We start from the raw sequence: 19074 nt of genomic DNA on the forward strand, positions 1-19074 counted from the left end.
AGGGACACTGGCTGTTGCGTGGTGAGCGGGGATGGGGTGGGTGGGGGCAGCCAGACCAGCACTGAGCAAGAGGCAGGGCCGGGGGCAGCTGGAGCCCATAGTCACCGCGCGGCTGTCTAGGGCACCACGAAATTGGGGCAATTTGGTGCCACACATTTCAGGGTGCCCTGGGTGGCTCGGTGCTCTGGCTGTCAGCAGGGACAGCTCTGCTTGCAGGGCCTCTCCTGTTACTACCCCCTAGCCTGGCACCCCCCAGGGGGGTTGCGACAGGACAGCCCCTATCAGCAATGTAGGTTACTTTCACCCCTGCTCCCCCCTCTCGCTCGCACACTGACACGCCAGTCCCGATGTCCCGCCCCTCCGAGCCTCGGCCCGCCAAGCCCATTTCAGTGCGGGCGGCGCCGCCAACCACCATGCCCGGAGAGGAGGCCCGTGTGACGTCACGCGGGCGGCGGCAGGCGGGGCGTTCCTCCCGCCCGCTTCCGGGACCCGCCGCCCGCGCCGCTTCCAACTGCACAAATCCCGGCAGGGAGCGGGAGAGATCCGGGCGGGCGGCGAGGGAGGGGGGTCGTGGAGGTGAGCGGGGTTCCCTGAGGCCTGGCAGGTGTCTGGGCTCCCTCCCCAGGGGTTTCCCAGGTCTCCCGCTCTGGGGCTCTCGCCCCCTTTCCCACCAGGGGACCCTCTCCCCTCCTCCGGGATCCTGCACCCCTCCCCCCCGAGCAAGCGCCCCGTGACCCGCACCCCACGTCCTCCGGCACCTCCCGGATCTAGCGGGATCCCAACCTGGGGTGCTGCAAGCCCCCCAAAGCTCTGCGGACACCCCTTGGGGGCCGCCCCAGGCGCTCCCTCGCTCCACCTGGTACAATCCCCCCAGGTCCTCTACCCCTGTTCCGACACTGCCTCCTCGCCCCCCCACATCCTGCATCCCGGGGTCTCCCCCCTGCCCGGGCTCCCACCCCCTCGGCACCCCATGGCGCATGTTCTCCACCCTGCAGCCCTTGGTGCTCTCCCACGAGGGCCATCTCTGGGGTGCTGTACCCCCTCCCTCCTACAGGGCCTCGGGCTTGTTATCTCACCCACCCAAGGGTACCCCAACATTGCTCGATACCCTACTAGTGGGGTCATAGCTGGAGGCTCTGCTCTGGCCCAGTAACCTCTTCCCCCCAGGTTCCTTAGGGTTTGGATCCCACCACGTTCTCCTGAAAGCCCCAGGAGCTACGTGTCGCCCCCCCCCGGGGCTGTTTTCCCCCCAAAAGAAAAGCTGTGTCTGGGGGTGTCTCTGAGGGACACCCCATCATGGTCTGGCCTCCACCCCAATGTTTCTTTCTCTGCAGATGGAAGGCACAGATGGCACCGCTGTGCCCCCCAGCTTGGCTGATCGCTCCCACCGAAGCAGTATCTCCTCCACGAGCGCGCGATGTAAGTGACGTTTGCGGGTGTCTCTTGAAAGGAGAGGGGATCTGGTGATTTGGGGGCAGGGATTGGTTCTTTTCCCACCTCTGGGATGGGAATGGGCTCTAGTGGGGGGGCGGGGTGGAGGGGCAAGTTTTCTGCGTTCTGTCCCAACCTGGGACTGGATTTACCAGATAGTTCCATTCTTCATAGTTTGTATAGGCTGATCTCGGGGGGGGGGGCGGGGGGCTCCCTGTGTCTCTCCATTTGCATGCTGTGCCCTGGTCTCCCCCCACCCCATCTCCTAGGATGCCATACCTCCTCGACCAGGGGCGAGGAAACTTTTTATGCTGGGCTCCACTTTTCGTTCCTGCAACTCCCAATCTGTCTATTGTAATCCAAACCAAGGAAATTTCAGTGAGGTTCATTACAGGGGGGAGGGAAAACCTTTTGGCACATGTAAGAAAATAAGTCTGTAGAATGCAAAAACTTTGTTAATCGGTGTATAAATGTGAATATACATAAAACGGGGGCATCCAGCTCATAAAAAATGTAGACATCTGAGATCCAGCAGCCGATTGTGCTGCATCCCCCTTACGAAATCCCCCTTAGGAAATTTCATCTCTCCCCCTCCACTTTGCACACCCCTATCCTAGCTTATTAATGGAAATTTTGGAGCGACTGAGATGTTGTGTTAAAAAACTGTTGTTACAGGTAAGACATGCCATGGAGCAATGCGTAGAGGTCAATGGAAGCCAACTCTTTGGCCTCCATTGAGTCAGTTGTGTCATGATTACAACAGGCCAGAAGGTTTTTGAGGCACTGTCACCCTAAGATTCAAAGTTTCCAAAACAGAAACTTCTGATTTCCACAAATCTCCCAGCTCTAAATTTTTTGGGAAAATCAACATTCTTGCAGTTAAGTGATGGATTGTGTTATCTTTTTTTCGGCCAGAAAGTTCTGAGGTGTGGGGTACAGTCAAAACGGTTGCTGCGTGGAAATTTAGCAAATACAGATTTTAAAAGATTGAAATTGAAATGAATTGAAACTGATCTGGCCTGAAATTTTTTTTCGCTTTTTGATTTATGAAAATGTTGGTGTTTTTGACGTTAGATTAGTTTGGGAAGGAAAATATTTTTTGGTACCTCAGAAACTTTCGTGAAACAGGAAAACTGTTCTCGCGGAGAGTTCGAGTCATTGCCTTCTGGTTTCCTCGTAGCGCTGGATGTGCTGGTATATCTGGTCGATGACACCGCGGTGCAGCTGAGTGTGGACAATTTGATGTCTGTCACTGCTCATGAGCTACATCGCATCATCCGGGACGCACTGCAGCTTCCTGAGTGTGCCATGGATGTCTTTTCCCTGTGGCTCATCTCTCCCCTGCTTGGTAAGGTGCTTAGTTCATTGTCACAGTCTCTATGCTAAACACTGTCCTGTCGCCTGGTACCTGTGCACAGCCTACTCTATTGTTACATTATCCACACCTCACCCTCCTGTTACGGAGAAGACTGGGGGAACGTACGCACAGAGAGCGGAAAGGATTGGGCTGAGATCTTTTTTAGAGTCATTGGTGGAGCTGGCAATGGAATCCTGATATCCTGTCCCCTCTTCTCTAACCATTAAGTCATCCCCTCCCTTCCTGCATGGGGGATGGAACACAGTAATCTGGTTCCCAGCTCTAACAGCTAAGCCACAGCCCTTCCTGTTACAAGGGATAGAACCCAGGGGTTCTGCCTCTCAGCCCAGTCTCCTAACTGCTAGACCTTGCTTCCTTCTCAGCATGCTGGGCACAGAACCCAGGAGTCCTGACTCCTGGTCCTGTGCTTGAAACTATTAGCCTGCCCTGTCTTTCTGCTGACACTGAAGCATTTATCTGCTTCTCATTTCATACTATTTTGTATGCAGCAAATGGCTGCTGCTGGATTTCATGTAGGTTGGAAATGTGTTGTGTGACTAAGCCATTGTATGCTAAAATAAATAAAGGACGAGGAAACTTCCTGCATCCATCCACCTGTGTTCCTTCTGAAATGTCTTCTATTTTAAGCTGCCTAAGCACCTTGCCTCAGAGGCAGCTGCATCTCAGTGCCGAGTACAACCACCACCCCAGAGGTGACGGCATTTCAACAGTGAGCAAAGCATTTGTACTAAAGTGCTTTTGGAATGCAGCACGCTCTTTATACAGGGATCCCACTGTTGGTCCGGAGGTACAGCTGCCCCTAGAGTAGGGGGCAGGGGCTGTTAATACAGGGGTTCCTCCCTGAGCGTATGATGCTGCTTGATTTACACAGGGGTGAACACCAATAACATTCCTTCTCTTGCACACTGACTGGACAGCCATTTGCTTTAAGGGCAATCAGGAGACCTGTGAAAAGCCCTTTTATCTGCTGTGTCCTGGGGGCATGAGCACTCAGCATGAACGGTGTTTGCAGGAAGGGTTGAGTGGCTGGCAGCGGCTCCATCTGGGGCTGTAGATCAGGAGTCTTTCCAGCTGGGTGCACGTCAGGAGCAGAATGGAAACTTCCACAGAGCATCCAGGCAAAATGAATCATTTTATGGCACGGCTCCCACTCGCTTAGTTGCCGACGGGGTCTCCTGGCTTATATCTGGTCCCTTATCTCCCACTAGCTTCCTTTCCCTAGCCCAGCCCTGCTGTAGTCTGTCAGGTGCTCCTTGCTCCTCCCACCAGCCTCTCCACAGGCTACTGGTTTTCACTGGCCCTCTCCCACTAACAGGAGTCCCAGCACCGTCCAACCGTCTTCGAAATGTAGCGACTCAGGCTTCCTGCCCAATGCAGCGGTATTGCTGGGTTTGATGTCCTCTGTGTTAAGGGAGACCAGGAGTCTGGCCTCTTGGATTCTGTCTCCTGCTCGTGCAAGGGAGTGGGCTCTAGTGGGTAGAGCCCAGTGCCTGGGAGCCAGGGTGTCTTTTGGTAGAGGATCTTGTGTGCATCATTAGGGCTCAGTCTCTGTCTGGATGCCTGGCTGCAGCACTTCAGGAAGTGGGAATGTGCTTCATTCAGTGTGTTTTGGCGGGTGTCTGTCTGCCCTTCCATCACCACCTAGGCCTCCATTGCCCTCGGTTAGCAGCACCCTCTCCCCCGGGGCACCCCAGCTGCTGTGTGACTGGCCTGTGCAGCTCCTGCATGAGACCCCAGTGCTCAGAAGCACAACCTTTACCCCCTCCCTGGGTCTGTGGTGACTGAGGGAACATTCACAAAGGGAGGGGTGGAGTTTCCCCATGTCACCCCACCTTCTGACTGTCCCCCTGCCCTGGCAGCGATTGCTCCTCAGTGGTTTAGGAAGGCTGGTCTTTCTATTACGGTAGTGCCTAGAGCCATGTTTCTCTAACTTCTGTACTGGGGGCCCTTTCCTATAGGAAGCCGCTGAATGCAACTCCCCTTTTTAAATTCAAAACACATTTTTATATGTTTAATACCATTATAATTGCTAGAGGCAAAGCAGGGCTTGGGGTTGCAGTTGACAGCTCCTCCATGTTATAACCCCATGAACTCCTCCTGAGGGGGCCCCACCCCCAGTTTGAGAACCCCTGGCCTAGAGGACCTGAGTGACATCTGGGCCCCTTTACAAGGTGGGCATTTATTAGTAGCGTTATGGTAGTTGATGGAGGTCTCGGCCAAGATTGGGGCTCTGTTGTGGGGTGCTAGTGCTAGTAGCAATATGGGTCTATCCGGAGGGCTGAGAGGAGAGTGAGGTTTAGTGGGTTAGAGCAATGGGGGCAGCTGTCAGCCAGGACTCCTGGGTCCCACAGCAGTACTAGTACCAACTCTGGGCTGTAGCTGGGCTCCCCGGACGTTTGACTGGCTCCTGGGCTGTAGAGTTGATGCTTTGTTCCAGACTCTCTCCCTCTCTGTCTCTCAGAGGTTCAGCTGAAGCCGAAGCACCAGCCATACAAGGTGTGCCGGCAGTGGCAGGAGCTGCTCTTCCGTTTCACTGATTGCCCAGAGGATGAGATCATGCAGGGTACGTCTACAAAGCTTCCTCACTCCTTCCGGGCCTGCTGGCGCCCCCACCCGCCCTTGGAATGCCCTACTCCTATTACTAAGTTCATACCATCTGGCTTAGTTGGTGGAGGGGGGGCGTGAAAAGAACCAGGACTCCTGGGGGATGTGGTCTAGTGGGTGAGGGCCTTAGGGACTGAGAGTCAGGAGTGATAGTCCCAGCTGGAGGGGGAAGGGAGTCGGGTCTGGTGTGTTAGTGCAGGGGGAGGATTGGGTGTCAGGACTGTGGGCTTCTGTCCCCAGTCAGGGGAGGGGAATCTAGTGGGTTTGGTAGCTAGGATTCTGGAGTTCTCGTCCAACTCTGACCTGTTTCTCCAGCCTGGCGGGCTCCCCAGGCAGTTTCCAGGAGGCAGTGGTAAAGCGGACTCTTTCGGACCATGTACATATCTTTACTGGGGTCTCTTTCATCTCCCAGATGAGCCCTCCCTGCAGTTCAGAAGGAACGTGTTCTTCCCGAAAAGAAGGGAGCTGCAGGTGAGCGCATGGACTCCTGATGTCACTCACCTCTGTGACCATGTGGCGAGGCCTTTTGCATATTGATTAACTTGCTATTGTTTAGCCTCCGACTATCCAGGAGGTGAAGAGCCTAAACCCATTTCAAGCCCACAAGAGATGGGGTCCTCAGGAGATGACAGCTGGGTCATTCACAATTTCTGTTGCTGTAGCTCTGTATGGGCGTCCTCTCCCTGGCAGGTCAGGTCACCAGCCATCCCCTGGCTGAAGTGAGAGACAGTCCCTGCACCCTTGAGCCCATGGAGCTCGGGTCTGTCCCTCTCCCCATCTGCCTCTCATGCACCAGGGCACTGGAGCCATGCACTTCCTCCTCCTCCCCCGCCAGCATTTTCTGAGCACTGCAAATCAACTGACTCATACATGTGGCGCCCCCCCACTCCCCTTCCATCCCAGAGCTGGAACTGCTGAGCTGCAAAGTTCTAGTTCTGGGAGGGGACGTCCTGGGGGCGGAGCGTGACTCGATTGATTTGCGGTGCTCTGAAAGCTGAGAAGGTGGTGGAGGAAACGTGGGGCTCTGGTGCCCAGAGGTGCAAGATGCTTGTGGGGGAGGGGGCCCCCAATGGAGCACTCCGAGGCTATGGGTTGCAGCAGCCCACTGAGGTGAGGGAGGGCCACTCATGTGGCCCACTCCCTGTTTTTGGTTGCTCACCGTTGGTCTAGCAAGATGGACGATTGTTCTTGCTGTTATGCAGAGAGGGAAACTGAGGCACGGGAGGGGAGATGGCTTCCTGGCTGCGCCTGCAAGTCCTGTGTCAGGCCATAACTAAGAGCATTGCTGTATAAAAACATCTGCTCTGCCGCATTAGGCTTTTGTAAAATCTCACCATGACCAATCTGCTGTTCCCAGCTTTGTGGTGAACTGCCAGCTCAGTCTCTTTGCCTCCTGCTCTGATTCCTTAGTCCTCATCTGCCTGGGGGAAGGAACATTGATTATCCAGAGGTTTGAGGTACAGCTGGTGCCAGCTCCTCGGCAGATGTTCTAAAATGAGTTTAATTGAACGCTGTTCCCGGTGCCATTCAGCAAGAGACCGAAGCAGCGTGGTCTGTTCGTTTTTTTGCAAAGCAGATTGAGAAGGGATGTTGAATGCTATCAGAGAGGTCGCCGTGTTAGTCAGTAGTCTAATAACACAAAACAGCAGTCGGGTAGCACTTTAAAGACTAACAAAATAATGTATTAGGGAATGAGCTTCCATGGGACAGACCCACTTTTTCAGATCTGTAGCATTTCCAGTCCAGACTCAGTTATATAGCCCAGAGGTCCAAAAAATTCTCAATAAAAACTGACAAATCAGCTAAGTGGAACTGAAGGAGAGGGGCTAGGGATGTTAACAGTTGTCCATTTTATTGCAGTTTGGAAATGCAATAGATCCGAAGAAGTGGGCCTGTCCCACGAAAGCTCATCACCTAATACATTATTTTGTTAGTCTTTAAAGTGCTACATGACTGCTGTTTTAAGAAGGGGTGTGTTAGTGTGGAGGACAAAATGGCTTGGGGACAAAATGGCACGTGCCAAAAGGATGGAACCAGCCAGGACAGCTCCAGCAAAATGCCAGCTTGTGTACTTTTCAGGAATGCATTTTGATGCATGTAGCAGGAAAATCTCCAAATCCGGAAGGGCCACAGAAACGCAGACCAGCAGTGCAATGGTTAGGGCAATGGCCTCAAATGTGGCCCTGGGCGAGCGTTTCTATCCTATGGGCGTAGAGCTGGGGGGTTGTCTCCAGGAGATATTTGGAAAGATGTTGTTTTTGTTCTTCCATTGGAACGAAACCAAACCTGAGATTTTTTTTTTTTTTTTTTTTTCATGCAATGGAATTGTTTCCCAGACAGCTGCACTGCGGGGCCCTTAGCCTAGCAGAGAAAGGCAGCAGAAGAAGAACCGGCCTGACCTGTTCCAACTAGAAATAAGGTTTTATCAGAGCAAATGATTAACCACTGGAACAAACTTGCAGGGAGCATGGTGGATTCTCCATCTTTTTGAAGTAGTCACCCCAAGACTGTATGTGAGGAATGGGGTTTGGCTCAGTACAGAGGTAGCTGGGGGAAAGGTAATACCCTATGTCAGACGGGAGACCCGACTAGATGATGGACTGAGCCCTTTTGGCCTTAAAAATGGCCCCCCAGGCAGCCCAGCTTGCACCAGAGGTGGAACTGGAGCCAGTGTCTGGCCTTCTCTTTGATCCTATCCTTTGGCCTGCAGCTCGAACATGAGGCTGTCCTGCGGCTGCTCTATGAAGAGGCCAAGTTCAACATCCTGGAGGGACGCTACCCGTGCGACCCTGAAGACTGTGAGCAGCTGGGAGCGCTGGTCTGCAGGTTGCAGCTGGGTCCCTACGACCAGGACCAGCACACGCCCTGTGCCTTGAAGTAAGAGGGCAGTGGGGAGCACTGCAGGGGAAGGAGGGGTGTAGCCTAGAGTACAGGGGAGTTGGTCACCTGGAGGACATCAGCCTTTTCACTGTATAAACTCAGGGCAGTGTAGTTCCCCTTTGGTGTCCAATACGTCTCCCATTGGTGTGGGTCTGGCCTGGGAACAGGCTTTATGCAGTTACGAGGGGGCTGTACACGAGGTAGCTTGCATAGGCCAAGCACACTCCACGTGCTGGGGTCCTGTCCATTCCTCCACAGCTCCCCAAGTGTCCCCTGCCCAGACCTGACCTCGGACTCCTTGCAACCCCACCCCCCACCCCACCCCACCACCACCAAACTCCTCTATGCCAGGGGTTCTGTGTGGCACACATCCCCGACTCCCCCATTCCTTCCCTGTGTCCTGAGTTGTGTACATGCTCCCCTTGTTCTTTTCTGTCTGGGCTCAGTCAGGGAGTCAACAAGTTACTCCTGAGCAGAGAGCAGCAGGGGTGGTGTTATGCTGGAGGTGTTCATAGTGCCCTCAGCTCTCTGTGCATAGCTGCTTGAAACCGACTAGATGGTGCAGATGGCAGAGGCTTCATGAGTCCCCTTGTGCTTTTCTGTTGGTCCCCCAAATCAGAGCCACCGCTGCATGGAAAACTTCCTGAAGTTCTGGTAATGAGCAGCAGCAGCCGTCAAAAACCCTTCTTATGTCTCTCTAGAGAAATGCCGCTGAGCTGAGCGTGAAAGCTTTGCAAACTTGCCAGCTGCACTTCTGTTACTGCAGTCAGTCCAGGAGCAAAGTTCTAGGCTGACTTCTACTTTCCCCCTTCTGTTCTTCATTCTCCCACCTTCCTTTGCCTTTCTTGCCTTGTTTCCTCTCTCTGCTTTCCCTACAGGAGTTGCTCCCCACCTCTTGTCCCTTTCCATCTGCTAAAATGACCACTAGTCGCCCGAGACTTGACCACCAGTGAGATTAGTGTGTGTCAGGGGGTGCAGACCTCTTAGAAGCTTGCTGGAGACTCGGGTGTGTCAGTTACCCTGGGGGCAGTTTTCCCACCCTCTCCAAGGCAGTGGGTTCAGGCTCGCTCCAGACTCAGGCAGGCCTGACTGTTGCTTGCACTTGGGACATGCCTCCCAGCCCTTCCCTCGGTCATTCTGTTGGCAGACGCTGTGAGCGGGGAGTTGTGCTCCAGTGATGCAGGGACGGTTTTCTTGGCAGCCATGTGTGATGGCTGAGATTCGGCGCCAGGGTTCCCGCTAATTTTTTCCATCTGTGGACAGAATAAATTTTGTTGTGTGCACCGAGGTATATGTGTGGGTGTGCACCATCAGTAGAAACCCACGCTGCCGGCTGTGGGCGCTCTGCTGATCAGCTGGGCAGCACCTGAATCTCTCCTGGGCAGCTGCCCTGGACCTGGGCTTAGAACCGTGGAGCACTGGCTGTCAGTCCCTCTGGTGAATGCGCTTTCCCATGCGTGGAGTGATGCTGGTGGAAGAAGATGCGGCAGGTTTCCCCCACTCCCTGCAGCCTGGGTGCGGCTGGATGGCTAGTAGAGGGGTCTGCTGATTATACGCAGCACTCACTCCCAAAGAATCCAGGATTGGCTGGGCTCCTGAGCCCAGATAATGGCTCATTGTCTCACCCAGCTGTGCTCGGCCTGTGGGGCAGCTTAGCTGGACTTGCTCCGGAACAGTGGCACTATTCAGTGGAGTGGTGCTGGTAGCTATGCAACACCCACCTCTCCTGGGGAGACTGGTCACAGCTGTATAACATGCGTGCTCTGTCGGCCTGGCAGAGTGCAGGGCCGCCACCTACTCTCACCACCAGACCTATGGCACTCGCATGAGTTATTATCTCAGAGGGGAACTGGAGTGGAAGGGGCCTGGAAGAGTGGGATGGAGGCTGACGGGGAGGTTGCTATACTAGCCCAGGGGCCATGATGGAGCTGCGTAGCTGCCTCTTCCCCCGTCCCCCCGTTCTGAGAGCTGTGCTGCCCTTGCAGGGAGAAGCTGGAGGCCTTCCTGCCTGCGCACCTGTGCCGGCGAGGGCACGGGCTGCTGACGGTGCTGCGGAAGCGGGGAGCCAAGCAGCCAGCCTATGAGCAGGGGCTGCTCCAAGCCTTCCAAGCCGTGCAGGAGGAGGCAGCCTGTGAGGAGCCTGAGGCCCTGCGCCAGCACTACCGGGCCTATCTGCAGCGCTGCCACCAGCTCCCGTACTATGGGTGAGTCTGTGCAGCCGGCACCTGTCGGAGAGGGGAGTGTGGTTTGGCAGTCCCAGTCCAGAAGTCCCATTTGTTCCTCCGTCACCCCCGTTTGCCATCTGCCCAGGCTCCTCAGGCAGGGGCCTTGTTGTGCAGACACCCTGGCCGTAGTGTGGTGACACGATTTCACGATAGCCTCTGTGTCTTTGTTTCCTGTGGTTCAAGGGACGTTGCGGGAGGAATGTGGTGTCCGGGGGCTAAACCCCTAAGCTTTCCCAGTTTTGTTAGTGAGTGCTTGTGCAAGCTGAGCACTTCCTCGTGCGAGGCCTCCCTGCCCTGGTGCAATATGTATGTCTTGCTCTCCAGCTGTGCTTTCTTCTACGGGGAGATTGACAAGCCAGCCCAGGGCTTCCTGCACCGGGGAGGGCGCAAGGCCGTGTCAGTTGCCATCAGCCTAGAGGGCGTGTATGTCATTGACAGCAAGGAGAAGGTAACGCTGGGGTGAGGGGCGGGACTCCAGTGGCTGCGGGTGCCTGAACGCTGTGCTTGAGAACGGACACTGCTCTGTTGTGGGACGTGGGTGGGGACCGCTTCTGTATCCCCTGCGTTCCTCCAGTGCCTCCTAGTGCTGCCCACGGCCCCCAGGGCTGCTCCCTGCACTTCCTAGCACCTCCTAATACTATCCAAGGGTTTTTCGTAGTGATTGTCACCACCGCATCTGAGCCGGCCAGTCCCCCAGCCTCTGAGCCAGCAAGATCCTGTGTCCCCAGCCCCCCTGAGCCAGCCAGTCGACCTGCTGTGGGCTTGGATCTCAGCCAGTGCCCCAACATGGGAGAGACCCACTGTTCCGTTCTGTGCCCCCTAGAGCCAGCTCCCCTACTCTGGGTCTGGCTTGTAGCTGGCACTGCCCAGCCGAGAGAGGTGCCATGGGCCACTCTTCTTTCTACGGCAGCATGTCTTGCTGGGCCTGCGGTTCCAGGAGCTCTCGTGGGACCACACGTACCCCGACGAGGAGGAGGAGCACATCCTCTGGCTGGAGTTCGATGGGGAGAACGAAGGGACCCAGGTCAACAAGCTGCTGAAGATTTACTCCAAGCAGGTGACTGGGTTCTCCAGACAGTTTCCAGTCTCCGGGCCTCATCCAACATCTGGTCTCCCTACAGAGGCGGCCAGCGAGGTGCAGGGGGTATAATCAATGCTCCCATCACAGTTCTAGCCATCTGCCTTTGCTGGAATCCCGATGCGTTTCACAGGCCAGCAGCAGTCAGCCTGGGAACAGGCTCTGCCTGGGACTGGATTAGGAGGTTGCATTCCCTGAGTCAGCCAATTCCCACCTCCACCGGGCTGGAGTGGCCACCTGAGCCAGTCAGTCTGCTCTGCCCTAGTAGGGAAGGGCCTAGCGGACCCATGACCCCTGCTGCTTCTTTGCAGGCAGAGTTGATGAGTGGCCTTATCGAGTACTGCATTGAGCTGAACTCAGCAGCTGAGGCATCGGCGCCGGACAACAGTGCCTCCCAGAGCCCCCCGCCGCTGCAGGTCAGCAAGCTGCGCCCCAAGCTGCGCCGGCAGAACAGCGTGGTCTGCAGCCGCATCCAACACCTCGCTACCATCGACTACATTGAGGACGGTAAGGGGGGAGCAGGGGGTTCATCCTGGGATGCTGGAGCCACCCCTGAGCCTGCCCTGCTCTCTCCCAGTCTTCCAGAGCCTCCAGCATCTCTTGTGCTAGAGTCATTCCCAGTGGTGTCTTGGCTCCATTATCGTCCCAGCATTACTGGCGGTTAAGTCAGTAGTAGAGCCAGGGAGGGATTTCAGGAATCGAGACTTCTATCCCCCAATCTACTCCCAGAGCCAGGGAGAGCCCAGAAGTCCTGGCTCTCAGCCCCCACTCCCCCGCCTTTCCCAGACTGGAGGCTAGAACCCAGGAGTCTGATCTTCCCCTCCGCTGGGAGTCTCAGGAGCTGTGTTGGGGGGAAAGTCATTTTGTGAGCCCTTTCCGGCTCCCACTAGCCAGCTGTGGCCCTGTGGGGTTCAGTGAGCGAATCCAGGGCTGACTTGTTCTTGTCTCTCTCTCCCCCATCCCCTACTCTCTGGGCTCCAGGCAAAGAGATCAAGCGTGTGAAACCCAAACGGACGGCCTCCTTCTTCACCCGCCAGTTCTCTCACGGCCCTACCTCCTACTCAGCCGTGCAGGCTGCAGCAGAGAGTTTGGAGCAGGGCTGAGTGCTGCCTTTTGCCGGAGCATGGGGAGCAGTGGACCGATCCATGCAGGGGCATGCCCTGTGCCCAGCCTGCTGGCGCTCCTCTGAGCTAAGATGTGTGCCTCCCTAAGTTATTCTGTGTTAATTTATACCAATGGGATCCCAGCCTGCTGCATCTAAAGTCACTGCCCACCCGTCTCGTCCCTCTTCTGCCGCCATTCCATCCGGGGCCCTCAGGTGCCCAAGTTCCTCTGGTTCTGTTGCTTTGAGCGTTCTCTGCAGCTGTGCACCGACACCCCCTCCTGGTGTGGTTGCAGGTGGCACCGAGCTAAGTCACGGGAAGAGCAGCCACGACGCTTCGGTGAGCTGGCGTTGCTCTGAGATCACCTGGCCCAACCCTTCCAGGCTCGTAGGCCTACTAGAGCCACCCTAGTGGACAACGTGCGCTACGTTGTTTCTGTGCTGGAGCTCAGAGCCTCTTCACTCGGGGGAAGTGTCCCGTTGGCTCAGGCTTCGTGGCGTGCAGGGTCGGATGCACCCATCAGTTTAGAACCTCAGGGTCCCAGAGTAATTCACTAGCCCTTAGCGGGAAACGCTCCAGGCTTTGAATCATCCTCCAGGGGAGGCATTGGTATGATCTCCCACGCAGGGCAGAAATGGCTGCAAGGCAGTGGTTCATTCTGCATTGGATAGACCAGGAATATGTCTTGGCTGTGTCCCTCCGCAGGTTGTTCCATTTTCAAACCCGTGCAGGAATAGGATGCGGGGAGAGGGGTAGTTCTTCCAACATAACCCTGCCTGCCTTTTGGGGGGAACTGATTGTGTAGCAGCTTTAAGACCTTCTGTGTTTCATCTGGATAGGGCATGTGAGTCTGATTTCAAAGCTGGTCTCGCCTCTGGTACGCAGTTAAGTCAGAAGTGGCATGAGGTGTACCATGAAGCAAGGGGACGAAGATTGCTTTGCTGCCAATACTTCACTAAGAAACAAGCCTCTGTCTGGGGCCGTTGACACAGGATGTCTCATCAGCCCTAAATATCCCATCCTGGCATCTGCTGCATTGAATTCCTGCATCGTGTGTTTGGCTGCGTTCTGGAGAGGAACTAGGACGTTTGATTGTACGTAACACCCTTCCTATTGATGGGACTGGACAGGCGAGTTGGTGGTGCAGGAAATGGGTGATTCCCCACGTGAATCTCAACTCAGCTGTGGAGAAAACATGCTGGGGTATTCATACAAGGGGTCAGTAGCGGACTGCAGCAGGTTTCCTCACTGGATGTAGAGCTGCTGGAAGGACCAAGTTCCTTGCTTTTGGGAGGCTGATGGTGGGTCTGTTTCAAATTGGGTGTAGTGACATATGCCAAACTGCTTTGACTTACTCATCCAGTACAGGTAGGCGGGAATTGTTCAGAACAGACTATCTGCGGTTCGGATTTAAGCCAAAGGGTTTAACGAGGGTTGTGCATCTAAATCCTTTGGTCCGTTTGAAAATCTTTGCCTTAAAACCCCAGCACTGCACACTTTCCCGGGGGCACTTTATTTCCCTAATGGGGAAGAGATCTAGGCAATGCTTATTAAATGACTTGTTTGTTACCCCCTTTTAAATTTGCATTGTGCAATCTAGGGTGTGTGGAGGCATCCTCTCAATGTGGGATAAACCTGTCCCGGTGGGATATTTAAAGGCACAGAGGAGACTTAGTCTCTGGATTCCTGTTCCATTTCATTGTTAATTGGGTGCTGATTGGAAGCCTTAGCCTTGCTTCCCACATGGGACGGGAGAAGCAAGCTAAGACTGTGGAAGTAGAGAGGTCCATTTCCCTCTCTAGACAAATCCTTGGAGGCTGACAGGGTGTTAGGGAAATCCGGGGGCAGGAGACCATCACACAGAGGGACATTGAGAATCTTAAGCCGTACAGATCTGCCAGCCACACACCTCAGCTGTACAAATGCAGCAGGTGCACCTGAGTTCCCCTGTCTCCATCATGCAAGTCAGCTTAGAAATCTCGCTCCTACAGCAGGGAGGGTTTTTTGGGAAGGTACCGTGATCGTTTGTCGCCGTCTCGCCACATCCCACTCTGGAATCCGACATTACTGCTTCTGGTTTGACCCTGGAGGGTAGTTAGTTCCCCTGCGCTGCCTTGGCAGGATAAAGAGCCAGATGCTATAGGGCTAAACTGCTTAACCCATGTTAGCCGCACTGATGCCAGAACGGCTTTGCCTTCTTCCACCGGGGTTTGCAGCTGAGCCCAGGGTGTGTTGAGCTGAGCTGAGTTTTTTTGAGCTCCAGAAAGTTTCAAGCACCCAGCTTGTGTTGAATTTCATTGCACTACTTTGGGGAAAATTCCTAATCCCCATCTGTTTGCGCTGAGCACTCATCAGTGCCGGTCTGGCATCCAAAGTGACCAGCAATCAGACTGCACAGGGAGAGAAATGGTTGGTGCCGAAGGGGTTGAGGTGCTCAGCTCCTATTTCCTTGGGGCTTTCCAGCTGGAGTGGGAGGTATGTGCAGGCTTTTCTCCAGGGCAGTTTGTTCACTGATTGGAAGGTAGAAATACAGAGTTTGTTTCTGTGTTACCATGCAGCTCGGCTGGTTTGAGAACTTGTTTGACAGCAAATGGGTGGAGGGAGATTCAGGGCTTGGGGACAGGGTAAAAAATAGGAACAGGTTATTTTTAGGCTGAGCTGGAAAAGCTAGAGCACTTAGTAGAAGCAGGCCGGCTGCCTTTGCACACAAATGGCATGCAAAGCATTGGCTCTTGCCAGGGCCAGCCTGCCTCTTGGAAGAGCTGTAACACTGGGATTGGTGTTGGTGGAAACACTGGTGCAGCGACTTTGACATAGTGCACGATGGAAGCACCAGGAGGATAGATAGGCCCAAGCAAAAGCTTGACCAACTTTCCTCTGGCTTTGTAGCCTGTGCGGTCCCGTGACGAGTGTATTTCTGGGGCGTGGTGTCTCTGTCCTGGTGCAAGGTTTTCGAATGGTACTGGGGGTTCTTCAGCTAGGGCTTGGATCCAAAAGTTGGGCTCTGCCCTCCTCATCTCACTCAGTGGGACGGGTGTGTCTATAGGGACAGAATGAGTGCTTTCACTCCAGCCTTAGGTTCATCTCCATCCTGGTCTGATTTCTCGCTCTGTCAGCCAGTGCTCTCACTCCAGCCATTGTCGCAGGGCAACGTACTGTCGGTTCTCCTTCCAGGCCACATTTGTGATGGGGTCTGCTTTTCTCTAACGCTGTTCCGACCCCGTTACTGTCTCGTGTGCACTCTGCACTAGGGGGAACCACGACAAAAGGGAGCAGGAGAGCAGTGACTCAAGCTCCCAGTATTGAATGGAGCATGGGGAGGGAGCGATGAGAGTTAAAATGAAAAACTCTGCAAAACAATACAGGACGTGATCCTGGCTCAAATCGGGGTGGGGGAGGGAGGTTTAGAACCCACCCTGCAGTGCTTACCAGTTTCTCACTGTGCTGCAGAGCCTTTTACCCTGTCAGCTTCATCAGGGTAAAAGTCCCTTGATTAAAGGTGGTGATCACATTCTTTGTGGGCAGGAGAACTCTGCTGGCCCAGATGTGAAGGCTGGGCTCTGTCTTGTTCTTCAAGCCCATGGCACAAGGGTTTGGGGGACGGAAGTGGATTATTGTTGATTTAAAGTGGAGCGCCCAGGGATAGCATTTCCCTGTCAGTGTCTGAGGTCTCGGTAGCAAATGCAGGAGGGAGCTGGGGGTGTGAAAGACATGAAAGAGCTGCTGTAGCGGTGAATGAGCCACAGATCAGCTAAACATGAGGGCACTGGGTTTCGCGAGTGGTTCTGAGGCAGGAGCCCAGCCTGAGCCTCCTCCAAGGGGAGTGGGTTTTCAACAGGCAGGTGCTCAGCAATTCCCAAAGTGCAGACAAAAGTTGAAGTGCCCCAAATCCTTAATCACTGTGGAAGACTCTTGGCTGAGGTTCATTGATGTTAAACCCGAGACACCCGGCGGCTGAACCCTGAATGCTCTGGGCCATTATGTCAGTGGTGGACACCTTGAAGCATTCTCTTCTGGCAAAAGCCTTCAAAGCAGACAGGTGCAAAGTGCCGAGTTTTGCATCTTCTGCATGGTTCACTGCTGCGCCGAGTGGGTGTGAAATACCACCAGATCCTTGCAGGTGCGCTGCATTAGAGTAGAATAGCTACCTGAGGCGGATGGAAGGTTCCAGTTCACTTCTGTGATTGAATTCAGGCTTAGATTGTGCTTTGGTCAGTGTATGTTGTGGGGCACCGCCATGGGAGTGGATGACCTTGATTATGCATTTCACGTTCAGCTTGTGGTTAGCAGCTGGAGAGGAGGAGGAAATATTTTTCCTCTTAGCCATATTGCAACAGCTAGCTCTTGCATAACTAGAATCCTCCTCTTATTAGGGTAAATGTCATAGCATTCTAAAAATGACCCCACATTTCTTGTTGCAAATTATGGGAAAACTTTTAGAAAGTCTTTGAGGGATTTAGGAGCACAGATCTCTGACATGTCTGATAGTTTTGCTCCTAAACACTCAGATTATACTTCAAAACTTCCCCCCTTAATGATTAAAATTGGGCAGAATATTCTCAAAATACCTCGTTTATATTTTTCCTCCTAAGGACACTTGGTTACAAGTCAGTTTCACACTGAGGTTTTCCTGCATTAGCAGAATTGCTGCAATGTTCTCAGTTTGTAAGGTTTTTTTTTTTTAAAAAAAAAAAAAAAAAGAAACTTTGCTGTTGGTTTGAAGTTTGGCTAAAATGAAGGAGGGAAGTTTTTTAACTGCACTTCAGTAACATCTGGATCCACTTTCTGTCATTTTGGAAAGCAAAGGGCGACTGTATTGGTTTCACAGAGGTAAATAATGCCCCATAATATTTTAGAAATGATCACGTGGTGTGTCCCACCCCCTCCTTTCCTCCGCCACTATATTTAACTTCAGCTCCAAGACAGTTTTGTAAGTACACACTTGCCCAGACCATGCTGTTTACAGCATGTGGAGTCACTGTCTTGTTTTAGACCTGCTGATATTCTGGCTCACTATCAATGAAAATCTCCATATTGTTAACATAGATTTTGAAAAATCTACCACACTAACTAGCTGCCACACAGAGAATTTGGAACAATGTTTGTCTCCATTGATTCTGAGAGGCCAACTTCTTCATTTATCATGAAATTGAACTGGTCAGTTTCCCTCCTGAGCATTAGTTCACTTTCTCCTCTTGGCCTATTGTATTTGTGTCTCCAGATACTATTTAAATCCAAAGAAAACTGCTGTTTGTATTTGTTTTCCATTTAAAAATTCAAAAAAAAAAATCTGTTCACCAGTTTTGTAAACCTTGTCCTTTGTTTTGTATAAAGTGAATTTTGGGTTCTGTGCATGCATTCCTTTCATTCCAGCCTTCTTCTCTGTTTAATTCTAGAAGTCTGTTGAGTGAATTTTTTTTTCTTTCTTAGCAAGATTACATGTTATGGTGATCTGCACCACAATGCCTTTTGGGATAAAATGTGTACAGCTGGGTCCAAGGTAAATGTATCCCCAGCACTTGGTAATTTGTGCCTTTAAATGCAGTGCTATGGAAGGAAATGGACTGAAGTGAATTCTCTTTGATAGCCAGTAAGCAAATCATTCTAATGTTACCTGGAGGAATTGTGCTTTCCAGGCTGGATTCTGCCGTCCAAGAGACCCAAGTTTGTAATGGAGAATCAAGCCAATGACCGTTACACACACCTGTCTGAGCTGTATCATACTGTCTTGTGCTCATTGTCTCATGTCTGGAAGTGTGGATTCTCCTGTGTGATGGGAGCATGCATGTGTTTGTATTCCCCTGAACAGGAAATATTTTATACTTATCAATGATATGCAACACAGAAATGGCCTTCCCTTTTTACTAATTTCTGTTTATTTCATTTTTACAAAACTGTTTGTGTACATACTAATATTTTTCTTTTATATGCTAAAGATCACTCTTACAATAAAGAGAATGTTTTCAGTGAGTCTGAAGTGGCAAATCTGTGATCTGCTTATAAAAGGTTCTAAGAAGCCAAGTGTTAGGATGGGCAAAGGTTGTCTATGCTCAGTATGAAATCACTTCTGTATTAGGTACCCTTCCGACTCCCATTCCCACAGCATCTGAGCGCGTCTGTCTGTAATGTACTCATCTTCACATCACCTCCGGGAGGCAGGGCAGTGCTGTTAATCGCATTTAAGAAATGGGGAGACCAAGGCACAGATTATAAGTGACTCAGCCAAAGTCACACATGGGAGCAGGGAATCAAACCACAGCCCCTCAAGTCTTTAGTTGAGCATCCTACCTGCCGTGCTAGACTTTCTTGGCCTCTGAGTTCATTTATGCAATGATGAAAGCCCAGGAATGAAACCACTCCAGGTCCTCTTGTCTC

At 52.9% G+C, this 19074-nt stretch overlaps 1 protein-coding gene across 2 annotated transcripts; it reads left to right on the forward strand.

Annotated features, from left to right (window-relative positions):
- Nucleotides 1–497: 497 nt before the first annotated feature.
- FRMD8 (FERM domain containing 8) lies at nt 498–18669 on the forward strand. Of its 2 annotated transcripts, XM_075005352.1 has the most exons (11): nt 498–576; nt 1335–1419; nt 2612–2779; nt 5271–5372; nt 5826–5884; nt 8124–8290; nt 10279–10497; nt 10843–10966; nt 11429–11575; nt 11908–12103; nt 12578–18669. In XM_075005352.1, exons 2-11 carry the CDS (start codon nt 1335–1337, stop codon nt 12697–12699), a joined length of 1389 nt encoding a protein of 462 aa, XP_074861453.1. In that variant the 5' UTR covers nt 498–576; the 3' UTR covers nt 12700–18669. The 2 variants fall into 2 exon arrangements, with proteins under 2 accessions (XP_074861453.1, XP_074861452.1); XM_075005351.1 differs by lacking the exon at nt 498–576 and having other exon boundaries at nt 597–1419.
- Nucleotides 18670–19074: the final 405 nt, after the last annotated feature.

The sequence above is a fragment of the Carettochelys insculpta genome, chromosome 11 (assembly GCF_033958435.1).
Source record: "Carettochelys insculpta isolate YL-2023 chromosome 11, ASM3395843v1, whole genome shotgun sequence".
NCBI lineage: Eukaryota > Metazoa > Chordata > Testudines > Carettochelyidae > Carettochelys > Carettochelys insculpta.

Bases quoted from the DNA above. Each gene is read 5' to 3' on its own strand.
- FRMD8 (XM_075005351.1), top strand. From the start codon at position 1,317: ATGTTTCTTTCTCTGCAGATGGAAGGCACAGATGGCACCGCTGTGCCC. The intron at 2,780-5,270 runs GTAAGGTGCTTA...TCTGTCTCTCAG, and splicing joins GCTCATCTCTCCCCTGCTTG to AGGTTCAGCTGAAGCCGAAG. The intron at 5,373-5,825 runs GTACGTCTACAA...TTCATCTCCCAG, and splicing joins AGAGGATGAGATCATGCAGG to ATGAGCCCTCCCTGCAGTTC.